Raw genomic sequence first — 19,164 nt, 5'->3', positions numbered from 1 at the left:
GATGGCCATCATTAAAAACTCTACAAATAACAAATGCTGGAGAGGGTATGGAGACAATGGAACCCTCCTACACTGTTGGTGGGAATATAAGTTAGTAAAGCCACTATGGAAAATAGTATGGAGGTTCTTCAGAAAACTAAAAATAGAATTCCCATATAAAAGATTAAAATTAAAGGTCTTAGCCAAGAGATCTACATTTATTAAAAGAAAATCTTACAATTATTCAGTAATAAATTAATGACCTGAAATAAGCTACATATTAACATAATTATATGGTACTAGTCCAAGTGATTAATCATAAGTTCATACTTAATAGTTTTTACTGAACTACAGGAACATCCCTGTGATTTTTAAAAAGCATTTTATCTTTCACTGAAAAGGTCATGGCATTTATATCTACAGTCTTTGGCACCTCCAGTCTTCTACAGGTATCAGTAAAAACCTGCCTACACACGCAGCAATTAGAGGGGTGAAATGCCCCTCCTCCACCAATCCTTTTGTCTATTGTCTTATTATCATCTGTTTCTTTTAAAACCATATTAGTATACATGACTGGCATAAAATCCAGAGAGAGACTACCCTTAGTAGACCTAAGAAGGAAGGTGGTCAGAGAGATGAGTGGTTGTACAGCATAAAAGGAAGAAACAACAATAAAAAACAACTATCATCACCAAAACACAAACCCAAAAGAACTTTCCTTGAGAACCAGTTTCTGAGTTTAACGTGTCATAGGAGAGTATCAGCTGCCTGTAAACAATGGCCATACCTCTAATTTTGGCAGCAAATTGGTTTAAAAATCCCTAGAGAAATCATTTAACCACTCTGTAGTCAAACTAGTTACCACATCCGAGCCACTGTGTCTCAGAGAAAGTCTATACTAAGATGAATGGGCCTGATTTAAGTTATGGGATAAAATTTTAATTCTTTCCCTAAATTTCAAATTAAGTCAAATACTTTTGATGTTTATCCAGGTATATCTGTGAAGAAGGTGTTAGGCTACTGAAGCAAGGGAGAAGTGTTGGGGTGAGAATAGAAGAAAAAAGAGAAATGAATACACCAAAGAAATCCAGGGTGGTAAGAAAAATTGAGAACCACAGAGATGAGAGAACAAAGATATTAAGGGAATTAAAAGAAGATAGAAACCTGAGGTTATATTTATGATACATAATTGAGTGTTTTTAAAATAGTACACCATTTTTAAGATACCAAAAGATAATTAAACCATAGCACCAACAAGTACTGTCAAGAACTTATCAGGCATCCCAAAATTTTTTGCTTCATTTGTTCCACCACTGAAGTTTATTATACCAAACAATACAAATGAAAACTTACATCAATAAACATTTGCTAAGCACTAGAGACATGATGATAGATGAAACAAAATTTCCTATTTTCAAAGAAAAAAAATCAGGCAAGGTAGCAAAATAACTTTATACCTACACCAGCTTTTCATTAAAACTCACCTTTAATTATGATACCACTTCTATTACTACTACTACTACTTATAATAATAGTGGTAAATATTCAATAAACACCTCAGGCAACACACTGAGTTCTTCTAACTGCTTTTAATACTACTATCAATGTTTAATTTCTGTTTCACAGATGAGGCAACTGACATCAAGATATTATGTAACTTGCTTAAATTTAAAACAGCTAGTAAGTGGCAGGGCCTATTTTTAAACAAAATACAAGTGACTTCAGAGGTGAGGTTTCTTCCTTCAGATTTCAGTGATGGAAATGTTCCTTAATATTTTTAAAGAGATAATGCTTAAGAGAAATGGTGCAGAAGAATATTTTTTGTAGACTCAAATGTTTTGTGAGGTACTTTGGTTGAGGTACCTCTCATCTACATAGTTTTATTATGCGGAGTGTTTGTTTACAGGGTATACACAGAATACAAGAATTCAAGGGGTTGGAATTTCAACACCAATGTTCTAAATAGGACACCATGAGAAAAAAAAACCCAGAATGTTTAAGGTACTTAAGAATTTCTTAAAAGAAAACAATTTCATGAACAATACAGTATCAGATACATGATGTTTTATCAAATGATTATTAAAAATAAACTTAAAAATTTTTAATGCAAGGCGTTTACAAATATTAGTCAATTTAGAAATCAGAAAAATAAGCCATAAATTAATAATTTCATCAATTACAACAGCTTTACTTACTTTATAAAACGCATTACAAGCACACATTGAACACCTGTGTACTCAATTTAATTCAAATAAGTTAATCAATAGACATTTAAATTTCTTTTCCTCTAACTATTCTGTAAGTATTATTTCAGAGGACTTAAAAGAAAAAATTGACATTTTCCAAACTATTATTTGCCACTTACCAAATTGTAAATTCCTAACAGAAGTGCTTCAATGCAACCATTACTCTGTCTGTCTCGGCTAACTGTAAGCCGTAAATAAACCCACATCAATTCTGGCAAGAACTGCAGTGTGAACCTCTTAAGTCGAACTTCAGAGCTACGATAGAGCTCAAACAGCTGGTGGCAGACAGGCTCCAGGAGCTAAAAAGAAAATAAAGTGCATTAGCTATTTCCATTCTTTCGGCTGTAACTGTGTTTTTTTTAAGGCACATATACTTGTATTTTAAAAATAAATTCTCAATATTAATTTTTGCTTATTCGAAATCAGTGCAACCAAAACCTCAATCTCTATTTATACAGAAACTACACACTGAACTGACCAATTCTATAAGAAGTCGTTCATGTCCATGTTAATATCAACATCTCTTTCAACACACTATACTATTTAACTTCTTAGATAATCAGTCCTTTAACTAATATACTAGTTTATAGTTAGTGAGCTTCTTTTTCTGTTCCTACCAACCTTACAATCTTCCATTTTTAAAAATTTCTATTGGAAGAAAAGAATGTCAAATGTTATTGTTGGAAATAAACTTTAAATTTCAACTTTTTCAGTTCAGTCACTCAGTCATGTCCGACTCTTAGCGATCCCTTGGACTGCAGCATCCCTGTCCATCACCAACTCCCAGAGCTTGCTCAAATTCATGTTCATCAGTTGGTGATGCCATCCAACCATCTCATCCTCTGTCGTCCCCTTCTCCTCCTGTCTTCAATCTTTCCCATCATCAGGGTCTCTTCAAATGAGTCAGCTCTTCGCATCAGGTGGCCAAAGTATTGGAACTTCAGCTTCAGCATCAGTCCTTTCAAAGAATATTCAGGACTGATTTCTTTTAGGATTTACTGGTTGGATCTCCTTGCAGTCCAAGGGACTCTCAAGAGTCTTCTCCAACACCACAGTTCAAAAGCATCAATTCTTCTGCGCTCAGCTTTCTTTATAGTCCAACTCTCATATCCATACATGACTACTAGAAAAACCACAGCCTTGACTAGATGGACCTTTATTGGCAAAGTAACGTCTCTGCTTTTTAATATGCTGTCTAGGTTGGTCATAACTTTCCTTCCAAGGAGTAAGCATCTTTTAATTTCATGGCTGCAATCACCATCTGCAGTGACCTTTGGAGCCCCAAAAAATTAAGTCAGCCATTGTTTCTACTGTTTCCCCATCTATTTCCCATGAAGTGATGGGACCGGATGCCATGATCTTAGTTTTCTGAATGTTGAGCTTTAAGCCAACTTTTTTACTCTCCTCTTTCACTTTCATCAAGAGGCTCTTTAGTTCTTCTTCACTGTCGGGCCATAAGGGTGATATCATCTGCATAGCTGAGGTTATTGATATTTCTCCCGGCAATCTTGATTCCAGCTTGTGCTTCTTCCAGCCCAGCGTTTCTCATGATGTACTCTGCACAGAAGTTAAATAAGCAGGGTGACAATATACAGCCTTGACGTACTCCTTTTCCTGTTTGGAACCAGTCTGTTGTTCCATGTCCAGTTCTAACTGTTGCTTCCTGACCTGCATACAGGTTTCTCAAGAGGCAGGTCAGGTGGTCTGGAATGCCCATCTCTTTCAGAATTTTCCAGTTTATTGTGATCCACACAGTCAAAGGCTTTGGCATAATCAATAAAGTAGAAATATAGATGTTTTTCCGGAACTCTCTTGCTTTTTCGATGATCCAGCAGATGTTGGCAATTTGATCTCTGGTTCCTCTGCCTTTTCTAAAACCAGCTTGAACATCTGGAAGTTTACAGTTCACATATTACTGAAGCCTGGCTTGGAGAATTTTGAGCATTACTTTACTGGCGTGTGAGATGAGTGCAACTGTGTGGTAATTTAAGCATTCTTTGGCATTGCCTTTCTTTGGGATTGGAATGAAAACTGACCTTTTCATTTAAAGACATATAAATAAAATAGATTACTTTTATATTTTAAGACTGACTTAAATCTTGCTAATTGTATTTACTGGAAAGACTTTGAAAAGGAGGAAGTATACAGAAATAGCCCTCCCAATGTTTAACTTGATAATTTTTCATATAATATCACAAAATATAACATAAGGAACTTCATAATCTTAAGAAGAAAATGAGCAGTTTTAATAAACTGCTTCCTTCCTCCTAAACTTATACCGCTAATTTAGAATGGTGTTGCTAGAATAACTTCACAAAACTGCTAGACTACACAAAACTGCCTATGATCTTAAAATGCAGATAAAACACTGAAAGGAAACTATAAAATAATATAAATTAAAATTTAACACCAGCTTTTTGTTTTTAAAAAAATTTTTATTGGTGTATATTGATTTACAAGGTTGTGTTAGTTTCAGGTATATAGCACAGTGAATCAGTTACACATACACATATACCCACTCTTTTTATTTTGCTGAATCCTTTTCTTGTATTTATTAACCATCTAAAATTTAGAGAGGGCCTGACATCATTCAAACTGTGAGATTCAGGAAGTAGGTTCGTGTTTTTTTTAAGAAGGATGAAACATACCATCTTGGCCCTTGGTAGTGCTCACAGAATTGTATTTGAATAAATTTGTTAAAGTTTGACAGACCTAAGGGATGAGCTTCGGCTTCCTTAGTGGCTCAGAAGGTAAAGAATCTGCCTGCAGTGTAGGAGACCTGGGTTCAACCCCTGGGTTGGGAAGATCCCCTGGAGAAGGGAATGGCTACCCACTCCAGTATTCTGGAGTTTCGTAAGACAGAGGAGACAGGTGGGCTATAGTCCATGGGGTCACAAAGAGTCAGACATGACTGACATGACTGAGTGACTGACTAAAGCATGAGCTTAGGTATAACAGGGGGAAAAAATTACTGGACTAGGTCAAAGTTATCATTTAACATACTAAAGGAGGAGTATTCACTGTTAATGGTTGTCATGAGAGAGATTCTTCAAATTAGACATTTTAACAAAATATCCACTCTTTTTTAGATTATTTTCTCATATTGGTAATTACAGAATTATTGAGTAGGGTTCCCTGTGTTATATATTAAGTCCATATTAGTTATCTATTTTACATATAATAATGTAACAGTAGCTTTAAAAAAAGGAATAATTCAGGGACTTCTCTGATGGTCCTGAGGCTAAAGCACCATGCCCCTAGTGGTGGGGGCCCAGGTTTGATCCCTGGTCAGGGAACTAGATCCCACATGGAGCAGCAAAGATCAAAGATCCTGCATACCTCAATTAAGACCCCGTGGAGCCAAATAAATAAAATAAAATAAATTTTTAAAAAAGGAATAATTCAGTAATTTATACACTTCTATTCTAATTGATAATATATATACACACCTGTAAAACTGCTTGAATGTAGATATATGTTTCTAATAATGTAACACTTCAGAACAGAGTCATTACTTTCACAATAGTAAATTAAAGTCAACAAATCCTACACTGCTTGTACAGTTAATATTATTTAGATGACTTAAGCTTAACTCTTAAGAACTCTAAAGCTAAAAAAATTTACATACTTTCTAGTCTACTAACCACCAAATGCTTTATATGAAATCACTATCATAGAATTTAAAATCTTAAAAATCATGCCAACTCTCCCCTTACACTGAAGTCTAGACCAGTAAGACAATTTGCCCAAGGTCACAGAAATTAGTGGTGGAGAAAGACACCAGAATTCAGATCTTTTGACACAGATGATGTTTTCACTATACGACTTTCTTATACCAGAAAGGAGGTGGAGGAAGAGGTGAGGATTGCTTAATTTCAAGCAGTATAGTCTATGTAGTGCCAATAATGAAGTAATGAACTCTTGAAAATGGCCAACTGCTGGTAGCTTTTTAAAGTACTGACAACAACATTCAGCTCTTTAGGGGAATTAAACATTGTTCCCTTCATAAATTTAAGAATTGAAAATATATGTCTATGTTTTAAATCTACGTTCCTCTTCAGTAAGATGCTAAAATTGCCTTCTCTAAATTTCATTGGCTGTGGTACTATTATGATTTGTCTATGTTATAAAGACCTTATTTCCTGTCCTCAGTAGCAAGTACGTTAGCATGTAGAGACCGTATTTTAATAAGCACTGCAAAGAAATATAGATTAACCAAAATTAATACTTTTTTTGTTTAAAAGGAGGGCAGAGGAGTGACTGGCAATCCAGTAAATTTTCATCAGATACCACTGCAAAATAAGACTATTAAAAACTTGCCAATATACTGTTAAAATCTTTAATTCCAAGCGTATGTATCATGCCATCATGTTCTCAGTTTCTCAGTATAGAAATGACCTCCCCACAGAGTTTGAAAAAGAGCAAGGTACTTCCCTGGCAGTCCCCATGGTTAGGACTCTGTCCTTTCACTGCCAAGGGCCTGGGTTTAATCCGTGGTTGGGGAACTAAGATCCCACATGCCATGTGGCACAGCATATAAATAAGTAAACAGACAGAAATATAGGTAGATATGGCTTCCCTGGTGGCTCAGATGGTAAAGAATCCTCTTGCCAATATAGGAGATGCAGGTTCAATCCATGGGTTAGGAAGATCCCCTGGAGAAGGGGATGACAACCCACTCCAGTATTCTTTTCTGGAGAATTCCATGAACAGAGGAGCCTGGTAGGCTACAGTCCATGGGGTTGCAAAGAGTCAGACATAACTGAGCAACTAACACTTATACTTAAATGGTGCTATCACCTACAGCAAAAGATGTTAAGAATAACTTACACTTTTCTCAAACTTAGCAAATAGTTTTGACATGATAATTACTAAGAGGCATGCCATATGATGAATGCATTGAGAGCAGTCTGGGGGGAATAATGGAGACTGAATCCAAATATGAGTGGGTAATGAAAGAATATGAGGACAGGAAATGAGCACAAGTAGGCAGAGGCTGAACAGCAATACTATAAAGTTCACTGGGAAGGGGGACAGGAAAATGTTGTAGATAAAATAGGAGGCAAATCAAAGAAGGTTTTTAAAAAACAGAATATTGTTGTTTATCATATTCCTTTCATCAAGAAAGGAAAAAAAAAATCAATAGAAGAAAAATAGCCGGCAATTGCAGGAGCAATCTTTGAGGTGGTTAGAGAAGATGAGATCCAGGCCTAAGTGCAAGAGATAGTTTTTGATACAATCTGAGACACTTCATCCACTGAACAGCAGAAATAGCACGAGAGTTTGACTAGAGGTGCTGGCAGAGTGGCAGATTTGAGTAGGAAAATAGTTTCCAACTATTTCCTTCTTTTATAATGACACAGAAAGCAAACTGAAAATGAGGAAGAATGGTAAGTGTGAGGAAAAAGAAGGAATAAAATGAACAGTGGGAAAGTGTACAATGAACTATTATATGCTCATTTTTAATTTTCAGTCCTGCATTTAAGCGGAGAAAGTCAACAAAACTGTTTTCTCCAGGTATGATGAGCTGCTCAGGTACAGGCATGAAGCAGATGGATAGGCGGGTTTCATCCAGTGCTGAGGTTCTGCCCGAAGAATGTGAATGAAGGGACTGAGAAGGTGTGCGAGGGAACGACTGTAATGAGGGACCGAGGAACGTGGCTAAGAGAAGAGGGAAGTGAGCAATTAAAGCATAGAGAAGCAGTAGGGTCAATGGTTTTCTGGAAGTGGAAGAAGCAGAACTGCTGCAGTGACTAAGGGATCGGGAAGGAGGGAAAGGAGAAAAAGAAACATGTTGGTCTAGAGATTAAACGAGTTATATAGTATAGATTGGTCATGATATGGAATATTAAACTTCTACAGGCATTTCCTGGCAGTCCAGTGGTTAGAACTCGGCCAGGGAATTCCCTTCATGTATTTCACTATTCTTCTAATCAATATTTACTAGTGATAAAATACTACATTCTAGGGAATTAACATACATATTTCTATACATATATAAACAGATATAAAAATATATAACCGCTGCCCATGAAGAACTTACAATTTAAAAAGAAAGCATAAAACAAATATATTTTAATAAGCAAAGCTTAATGTTAAGACAAAACAAGGGAATACATACATTCAATATTCACACAGAATTCTGAAAACTCCTGACCAAGAAGGATAAACATATGTGTCCATTACCATACCTAAAGTTACAAAACATTCAAAAATACATAGCAAGAGAAAAAGAAGCAAATGAGTCCTGCGGTTGCTGCTACAAATAGCAACAGATGCAAGCCCAACTGAGAGCCAATCCAAGTTTAGGAGATAGGAAAGAAAGAGGTCAATAAGCAAGCTTTTAGTGATAGGACAAAAATGAAGATGCACTTTAAGTTAAGCTGCTGGTTAGGAGATGATTACCTGAACTTCTTCAAACTCACTCCAGTACACAGCAGAGGCACTCTTGGAGGCTGTATCTGGGAAGATAAGAAGCTACTTTCCTGTGTGTTCCTTTCATTTAATTTTAAAGCATACATGAATCCAGTGGTGATAAAACTGTATGTCATACTATTGTGTTAATGGAAAGATAATGTGTGTATTTTGCATAAGTTAACATATAGAGTCAATAGCTGCACTATTTTTCCCCTTCTAGCACAAGGCTAAACAATAGCAAACTCTTACTCTAAGTTTATTGATCGTGACTATTTAGGCTTTCTCTGGTCATTTTCAAGCTAAATTTACTAGCACCAACATTTCACGTTACCAGTTTGACTGAATTCTCTGATTACAGTGATTACAGAGTTCTATACTGTCAATAGAAGGACTGCAAACAATACTTAAATAAATCTCAAACAGTGTATGGCTAAAATTTAGATTCCAGGAAGGAAACATTCCAAAACATGAAACAAGGAAAGTTTCAAATTAAATAAATACTCTCCTAAGATGGAGGTCACTCAAACCAAGAATTAAAATATGCCGTCCTCAACTGGAACAAATTTAATCAAAACATTAAAAAATATGGAGAGGGAGGTCATGGGGAAAGCCAAAGCAACTATCAGAATGAAAAAAAGCAGAAAGAAAGTTTTCCAGTCCCATTGGAAGGATTAAACAAAAAAAAGGAAAACTACAAAACTTACATATATGTGTTTTAGTACACGTATTTCTTATGTAGTACAATGAAATCATTTTTCTTATAAACTGTCCTACCTCATTATTTGAGTCTTGAATAACTTTATAGAGGGCTGGTACCAGTGTTTTTTTCCGGTGTAAAGTTGCTGCATAATTGGTGATCTGGGTGTCAGGTAATGCCTAAAAGAAACATCAAAGGAAACTTAAAGTGAACTTAATATTTGAGAAGTCAAAAACTTAAATTTATATGAGTCCCTCTCAAAAAAATTTATAACAGAGTCAATTAAGAAAAGTAAGAAATAATTAATACATGAAATAACCATGAGCTAATAAAACAAATAAATTAGGATGTTATACAATTCTTCCAACTAGTCAACCATGAGAAATGATTAGAAATCACGTATTACACAAGCTTTGCTGAAATGAGTCACTTTAGTAAAAAAAAAACAGCGTGGGATATATTTCAATTCCTGTATTTTATTTTCACAAAACACTTATTTCTATACTGTTAATAAATTATACAGTTTTTAGTCAAATTAATGAGTGATTTTTAATCACAGGAAATAAAAACATAAGGCACAAATTTGATTTCCATGCCTTATTAAAGCTTGGAGGCTTCCCTTCTTTTATTGAATATATCTTAAAATTTATATATTACCTGATCAATCCTAACAACTAGATTCATTTTTACGTAGTATCTTCTGGCCATAATTCACATTATTTGTTGTTGCTGAGTCACTAAGTCATGTCCGACTCTTTGTGACCCCATGTACTGCAGCAGAGCAGGCTTCCCTGTCCTTCACTATCTCCCAGACTTGTTCAAACTCATGTCCACTGAGTCGTTAAAGTCATCGAACCATCTCTGTTGCTCCCTTCTCCTCTTGCCCTCAATCTTTCCCAGCATCAGGGTCTTTTGCAATTATTCACATTAGTGTCTTTTTAAAGAGGTGCAATGATAGAAACAAGTTATTTCATATTTTGCCATTCCCATTTTATAACTTTTGTGTCAGTTTCTCCATGAACACATATACACTGAATTACGACATACAGAATCATATGACACATTCTCATTCTCAATGCAATTTACCTTGAATTCTGATAACCATTCTTCCACAACACCACGTTCAGCTCCCAGCATCTTCTTCTACCTTCTATTCCTCTTTTCTGGAAGAAAAAAAAGGAAAAAAAAAAAAAAGCACTGAATTTGAGGACAGTAAATCATGTGTGCCTTTCATTGAAGGAGAAACTCATCTAGTGCATATTTTAGTTAAGGAGGCTTACTTTTAGACTGCCTTCCTGAAAGTAGCTTCAGTAGTGTCTGACTCTTTGCGATCCATGGACTGAAGCCTGCCAGACTCCTTTGTCCTTGGAATTCTCCAGGCAAGAATACTAGAGTGGGTTGCCATGCCCCACTCCGGGGACCTACCCGACCCAGGAATCGAACCTGTGTCTCCTGTGGCTCCTGAATCACAGGTGGATTCTTTATTGCTGAGCCACCGGGCAAGCCCCAGTTTCAGACTAGTGTTCAATTAAAACAAAATTGTTTATAAAGAAATAAGTTCTATCTTTAATGATATGTTTGAAATCTAATTTCCTAATGCTTTTATATTTTCCCCAACAACTATATTCCAAAGTAACAAAATCTAGTTTACTAAGTAAAATCAAATTGCACATTACCCAAGACAAACGTACAGTCCATGCCTAGTGTGTATGCTTAGTCGCTCAGTTGTGTCCGGCTCTTGCGACCCCACAGACTGTAACCTTCCAGTCTCCTGCGTTCATGGGATTTTCCAGGCAAGAATACTGGAGTGGGTTGCCATGCCCTTCTCCAGGGGATCTTCCCGACCCAGGAATCGAACCCAGGTCTCCTGCATTGCAGGTAGATTCTTTACCAACTGAGCTACAAGGGAAGCCCTGCTTTTACCAAATATACAACTGGAATAAGTTATACATAATAGAATAAACAATGTGACAGATTTTTACAAAGGTAAAAAAGTTAGAAATCAAGGGTCATGTATGTATAGCAAAATGATGATAAACATATACATACATACACACTATACAAAATAAGGCTGGAAAAATGTCCAGGTAGAAAAAGCAAGTTGTATAATAGTATATAAGTTATAATTCCATTAAAAATTATGTAAATGTGAAAAGCTGGGAGGAAAAATACATACATTATTCAGTGACTTTATTTTTCTGGGCTCCAAAATCACTGCAGATGGTGACTGCAGCCATGAAATTAAAAGATGCTTACTCCTTGGAAGGAAAGTTATGACCAACCTAGACAGCATATTAAAAAGCAGAGACATTACTTTGCCAACAAAGGTCCGTCTAGTCAAGGCTAAGGTTTTTCCAGTGGTTGTGTATGGATGTGAGAGTTGGACCATAAAGAAAGCTGAGCGCCAAAAAATTGATGCTTTTGAACTGTGGTGTTGGAGAAGACTCTTGAGAGTCCCTTGGACTGCAAGGAGCTCCAACCAGTCCATCCTAAAGGAGATCAGTCCTGGGTATTCATTGGTAGGACTGTTGTTGAAGCAGAAACTCCAATACTTTGGCCACCTGATGTGAAGAGCTGACTCATTGGAAAAGACCCTGATGCTGGGAAAGATTGAGGGCAGGAGGAGAAGGGGGCAACAGAGGATGAGATGGTTGGATGGCATCACTGACTCAATGGACATGAGTTTGAGCAAGCTCTGGGAGTTGGTGATGGACAGGGAGGCCTGGCGTGCTGCAGTCTCTGGGGTCACAAAGAGTCGGACATGACTCAGTGACTGAACAACAACAAAAAGTCCCACATATATTTGGAACTATTTATGAGCTATTATTCCCAATTTTGTACCAGGACTGTAATATTTTCATTACTGTGGCTTTATAATGCACTTTGTAAATATACAATCTATGGGGTCATAAAGAGTTGGACACGACTGAATGACTTAACACTTTATAATAGTACAAGTCCCATATTAATTTTTTCCTAAAAATGTATTTCATTATTATTGCCTGCTTTATTCTTCTAGTTAAATATTAGACTTCTACTTATAACTTTCTTTTCTATACTCCATCCTCATAGGAATTAAATTTACAAATTAATTTCAAATGACATCCTCACATCATTGAGTCATCCAATACAGAAGCACAGCATTGCTCTTTATTAAAAATCTTCTCTTTTATGCCTGTATAAATTCCGTGTTTTCTTCACACAGATCAACACATTCAAATTAAGTTGATTCCTACGTAAAATCTTCTCGGTTGGTTGGTTCCAGATCCACTGTGGATACCAAAAGCCAAGGATACTCAATTCCCACAGCCGGCCCTCCCTATCAGCAGATTCAACCAACCATGTACTGTGCAGCACTGCATGTATTTACTGAAAAAATCTGAGTATAAGTGGCTTTGCTCAGTTCAAACCAGTGTTGTTCAAGGGTCAACAGTTTATAGTTTCTTGTTGCAACTGTGATTCTTTTTCATCATTTCAAACTAGCTATTGTTACACACACAAAAATAAATACTTTAAAAAAAAATCAAAATGAACAAGTTTTTAGATAAATATTTAAAATACTGAAGATGACTTAAATTAAGATTTATTTCTATGTTTTAGGAAATATCTATACTTTGACTACAACTGACTTCTTTATAGAAAAGGACAACAAAAAGCAAGTACAATTAATCAAAAAATTTTCAAATTCTTTACAAAGAACATCAACAGCTTTTAAAATTAAAAAGAAAATCAAACATTATTTTTTGAAAGAAGCACAAAACTTTTTAATCTGATATTTACTTCACTGGAATCCTTGATACAGAGCCCAGAATATACATTTTGAAAAAGTTCCCCCAAGTAATCCTGATGACTACCTTCAGTTAAAAAAAAAAAGTATTACATCCAAGTTAAATTTCTCATTTTATTTTTTTTTTTAATTTCTCATTTTAAATTTCTATATGGTATCTCCCATAAAAACAAATTTGCCATGTCAAATCACTTTAGTTTCTATCAATACTGTTTTTTTATGTGACTGCAAGTTAATTAACTTTAGACAGGAGAATATAGTGGTGATAATAATAATTATAACCAAAACACCATACTTCCCTGATTTTATGATACTAATTTTAAGACAGCAGTTTATTAACAAATTAAGAAATAATCCTTTATTAAAATGAAACAAAATGCTTAATTAAAGGATAAGAGCACAAGCTTATCCATATAATCCCGTAAGACTTTTAAAAATTATCCCTTACATTTCTGGCCACCTTTAGTCTCTTTACACTTGCCACACTCTCCTAGTTCTCTGTATATGGCTGTTCAATGTTAACCTCTTCACAGAAGTCCCCTGTGTCTACTCTATTTATATTGGCTGCCTCCACATGCTCTTCCCTCCAACCCTTAACACTCTGTCCTTTCCTTCATATCATTTTAGCAAAATCTGTAAATAATCTTTTTTTTTAAATGAGGCATAGCTCATGTACAATGTTCTAATTATTTACTTATTGTTGGCCTTCCCACTAGAATTTGTACTTCACAAGGATAGGCACTGTGTCCCAAGTGCCAGGCACACAGCAGGTACTCAAACATCTGATTTAATTATTTGTGCTCATGAACTCAATTTATTTAGCACCTTCGCAATGACACTTATTTTTGGTCACAACAAAACCTGAAATATCTTCTGCATTTTCTGTTTAATTAAGCTTAATAATTTTATTTTTTCCAAATTAAATACAGATGGAAACTAAGAGCCTCTTTCAAAATCATCCAGAAACTTCTGACAGGCAGATATTCTCCCAGATACATGAGTCATTCATACTAACCTTGCTCAGGTCTGAAATTAGAGACAGAGATCTGGCAATTTTGCCGTCTTTGAATTAACTGCCATGTGTCAGGCAATCTTCTGCTGAGAAAATTATTACTGCAAAACTGTATTATACTGTGATATTTTGTAGACTTTTTTTTTTTTTTTGTAGACATTTTAAGTAACAATTAGGGGCAAAAATTCAGTTAACAATTCAACCCTATGTGGTTTTACTAAAATCAACTGAAATGATAACTGACTAAATGAATACACAAAGCTAAATTCCCAAAACACCAAATATGAATGATTACTGCTATTTCAAAATTTACTTGCCTGGCTGCTGAAAAGCATATTTGGGCAATATACATCTTGATTTCAAAAATGTGAAAAAACGTGTCTTGAAAGTGAGAAAAAAGAGAGTTATCAGTGAGCCTTTTAAGTATAAACACTGTATCAGCTGCTTTTGGACTTTATCTGATTTAATGACAGGAAACAGAATGAAGTGGTTTAGCCTCAATTTTTGTCTCAGTAGACACTGTTTCACCCCTACATTTTACAAGTTTATTAACTCATTAAATTCAAATTTATTATATAAACCCATTAAATTCAAGTTTCTAATATAAGCCCATTTCATGTTAACAAATAACATTTTAAAAAGAAACTTTCTTTTTCCAAAACAAAAACAACTATAGTGACAAGAATAGTGCTGTTTTACAATTTCTGCAAATCTTATACTTGCCTCTGCATCCAATCTGTTGCTGGAAATCTTCAAGGTATATTCACCAAAGAATGACAGTGAAGAAGAAGTCAAATACTATCTTAGTATTAGTATGAAAATCAGGTTTAACTCCACAGATCCACTTAAAGGATTCCCAGGACACATACTGAGCACAGACTCTGGAGCCAGATTAAGCTTCAGGTCACTAACTCTAGCTATGTTTATTTTTTTTAATTGAGTTATAATTAACATACAATATTATATTTGATATTTTTGATATGTATAAAAATTTGGTTTTTTTATACATTATGAAAAGATCACTGCAATAAGACGAGTTACCAACCTTCACCACACAAATTTGTTACGATATTATTGACTACGTTCCCTATGTGTGCATTACATACCTATGACCTATTTATCTTTGAACTGAAGTGTGGACATCATTCTACGTTTAAATCATCGTACCCCCTTACTGCTGCTGCTGCTGCTGCTGAGTCGCTTCAGTCATGTCCGACCCTGTGCGACCCCACAGATGGCAGCCCGCCGGGCTCCCCGTCCCTGGGGTTCTCCAGGCAGGAACACTGGGGTGAGCTGCCGCTTCTGTCTCCTTACTAGCTATACTTAAACCCTGTGTTTCATTCCTTTCATTTCAAAAAGACAGGTAATAGAGGTCCTAAGGTAAAGGAGATCAGTCCTGGCTGTTCACTGGAAGGACTGATGCTGAAGCTGAAGCTACAATACTTTGGCCACCTCACGTGAAGAGTTGACTCACTGGAAGAGACTCTGATGCTGGGAAACATTTGGGGGCAGGAGGAGAAGGGGACGGCAGAGGATGAGATGGCTGGATGGCATCACCGACTCAATGGACATGAGTCTGAGTAAACTCCAGGAGTTGGTGATGGACAGGGAGGCCTGGCGTGCTGCAATTCACGGGGTCGCAAAGAGTCGGACACGACTGAGCGACTGAACTGAACTGAAGGTAAACACTGTACAAACAAGGTAAACACTGAGCAGTACATAATTAATCTTCAGGATACTATGTACTATAAAACACCTGTTATCCCCATCTAACAGATAAGAAAATTAAAGTGTAAAGTTTGAGTGATCCACACACGGCAACACAATTTAAGTGGCAGAGCTGGAATTTGAATTTAATACCTACTAAAATCTATGGTTGAAAGATGTAATTGTTCCTTTCTCACAGCTCATACTTCTCCCCCCAGAGCTGTCTATGTTCTGACCATATTCACTTCTCAGGGTCTCTATCACTTCATGCACACCTTCACACCAGGGATTCTGTTCCAGCCTGTAGTGCTGTCCTACAATAATTATTCCAATCCTGTCAGTCTCAGCAGGCCTTTCTTGACCACTTTATCTAGACAGAAGTCCTTTTCCCCTTTTCCAACAAAAACAGTTCATTTTCTTCCTATGGACATGGATTTTATACCTTGCTTACTAAACCTTATTACTTATTGTCTATCTTTCCTAACAGATTACAAATTCCATGAGAATAGAAAGGTCCTTTTCTGTTTTGCTCGCAACTGAGTGCTCACTATGAACTCAAAGCTAACAAGTATTTTATGGTATCCAGACATATCACAGGTACTTAATGTCTATTTGCTGAATCAATGAACCGCAAAGCTTATATGATCTTGGACAAATAACTTAAACCCTTTGGGCTTCAGGTCGCTACAATGATAAGTTACTTTCTAAATCTAAAATCCTATAAATATATTTTAGTGCCTTCTTTTGTAACCAGTAGGCTACAAAGAAAAAATTTAAATATATGTATTTAACTAGAATCAGCATCTTTTAGCATTTAGAGGTGGCTATGAACATAGTTATTAACATACTGCAAGTCCTCTTTTTATTTAAATAGACAATACAGAATTCTGAAAATCATTTCTTCTGCTGCATATTACACTCATCCCATCACTTGGTATATAAAAGCTATATTTAAAAGCAAAAATCAAGCTGATGTTCTAGCATGCAGATTGACTCAGGCCCATACTGCCTCACTTCCAGAGTATGAAACAAATTAAAAAGGCTATCACAGAAAATGACTATCTTTTCAGTGACCATGGAAATGGCAACCTTTATTAGTAAGATCTGAATAAAACATAATAAAAAAAATAAAGTGCTAAAATATGATCTTAAAGAGATCAATAACTACTTGTCAGAAAGCAAATTCACAATACTTGTACAAGTACAGTTAAGTTCTCCACTACCTACACAGATATATATTGTATCTTATCTGATCATCAGGATATATATTCTTCTTTAGAAACGGACAATTTAGAGAGAACTAGGCTTCCCTGGTAGCTCAGATGATAAAGAATCCACCTGCAATGCAGGAGACCAGGGTTCATATCCCTGAGTCAGGAAGACTGGGAGAAGGGAATGACTACCCACTCCAGTATTCTTGCCTAGAGAACTCCATGGACAGAGGCCCCTGGTGGACTACAGTTTACAGGGTCACAAAGAGTTGGGCACAACTGAACAACTAACAGGATGTAACAGGCAATAGGGCCTACTAGTTATAAGGAGTACAGGCTTTTGCTCTAGACTGCCTGAGTTTGAATTCCAGCTCCATGACCTACAACTTATATTAACTTGAGAAAGTTACTTAACTAATCTGTGGTCTCAAATCCCTCATTTATAAAATGGAGATTACCTATGTCAAATAATTTTTTTTAAAGGTTAAATAAGTTAACAGACAGCAGTGAGCTAAACGATGATAACTGCTCTCAAGGACTTCTAAAGGCTCTCAAGGATTTCTAATGGACCAAAATTATTGGATAAAAAAAGCTATACAATTATCAGGGTGACATATGACAGTAAAAAATGGTTTTGTTACTGCAAACTTTCAAACAAGGTCATTATCTATCTACATATTTCAAGGTATAAGTATGAAACAAAGCACTTAACACACGCTATTATTGTAAATACCAAACTCTAAGTAAAACATTAGAGCTGCACTGTCCAGTTTTAAAATAAAATTTAAAAATCAATTCCTGGGAATTTCCTGGCTGTCCAGCGGTTAGGACTCAGAGCTTTCACAGAAGAGGGTCTCAGTTTGATCCTTGGTCACAGAACTAAGATCCTATAAGCCACATGGCATGGCCAAAAAATTTAGAAAAAAAAACTGTACTATTAAAAAAAAACCCACCAATTCTTTACTTGCACTAGCCACATTTCAAGCACTTAGTAGCTGCATGTAGCTAGTGTCTCCCATATTAGAAGCACAGACGTAGAACACAGACATTATCAAAGAAATTCTATAAACAGCACTGATCTAGATGTAGTTAGACAACACAATTATGCTGAGTAAACTCAATAATTTAAGAGCTACAAAGTTTAGGAAACAAAAAGTTTTAAAGACAACAATTAAAAAGGAAACACTTTCAAAAGTAAAATTAAAAGGCAATAATTAAGATGTGATTATTTCAAGTCTCCTAGGTAAAAACTGCTTAGTAAATAGAAGCTACCCACCAAAAATTACCAAAAATTCCAACCTGTCTAACTATGGGAACTTCATTCTTTATCCTTTAAAAAGTTAAATTCTGTAATTTTACCTCTGTTGTAAGATCAGTGTTCTAACGGAGGAGGTGGCACAGGAATGCAGCAGAGTTCAAGTGTGGAATTCATTTGTTGAGACTTAAATATTTTCCAACTCTACAAAAAGTGAAAATGAAAAACTGTGAAATACCGAGAGAGAATATTATCAAGAATGTAAAGTAAAGGAGAAAGAATAATTTTGAAAATACATTTATAATACAATTTACCTAATTTAAAAAATAATTAGGATTATTTTTAAGTTTTCTAGTATGACCAGGAGATACTCAAATACCACTATCAAACTTATTTTTTTTTTTTTAAATTTTTTTATTAGTTGGAGGCTAATTACTTCACAACATTTCAGTGGGTTTTGTCATACATTGATATGAATCAGCCATAGATTTACACTTATTCCCCATCCCGATCCCCCCTCCCACCTCCCTCTCCACCCGATTCCTCTGGGTCTTCCCAGTGCACCAGGCCGGAGCACTTGTCTCATGCATCCCACCTGGGCTGGTGATCTGTTTCACCATAGATAGTATACATGCTGTTCTTTTGAAACATCCCACCCTCACCTTCTCCCACAGAGTTCAAAAGTCTGTTCTGTATTTCTGTGTCTCTTTTTCTGTTTTGCATATAGGGTTATCGTTACCATCTTTCTAAATTCCATATATATGTGTTAGTATGCTGTAATGTTCTTTATCTTTCTGGCTTACTCACTCTGTATAATGGGCTCCAGTTTCATCCATCTCATTAGGACTGGGTG

General features: G+C 35.8%; 1 protein-coding gene across 6 annotated transcripts in view; it reads right to left on the bottom strand.

Annotated features, from left to right (window-relative positions):
* Positions 1-19,164, bottom strand: part of FAM126B (family with sequence similarity 126 member B) — a 65,540-nt gene that overhangs the window by 29,615 nt on the left and 16,761 nt on the right. For 5 of the 6 annotated variants that reach the window (XM_043446081.1, XM_043446082.1, XM_043446083.1 and 2 more), the window contains 4 exons: positions 18,416-18,515; positions 10,426-10,502; positions 9,417-9,518; positions 2,345-2,524 (listed from right to left, as the gene is read on the bottom strand). In XM_043446081.1, coding sequence (XP_043302016.1) covers positions 2,345-2,524; positions 9,417-9,518; positions 10,426-10,476 — 333 coding nt within the window. In that variant the 5' untranslated portion in view covers positions 10,477-10,502; positions 18,416-18,515. Of the gene's footprint in view, positions 1-2,344; positions 2,525-8,630; positions 8,687-9,416; positions 9,519-10,425; positions 10,503-18,415; positions 18,516-19,164 lie in introns of those variants that run through there. The other variant, XM_043446085.1, reaches the window with a different exon arrangement.

This window comes from Cervus canadensis, chromosome 24 (assembly GCF_019320065.1).
Source record: "Cervus canadensis isolate Bull #8, Minnesota chromosome 24, ASM1932006v1, whole genome shotgun sequence".
In the NCBI taxonomy this organism is placed as follows: domain Eukaryota; kingdom Metazoa; phylum Chordata; class Mammalia; order Artiodactyla; family Cervidae; genus Cervus; species Cervus canadensis.
Note: the sequence above shows the minus strand (reverse complement) of the source record. Positions and strands in the feature narration are given on the sequence as shown.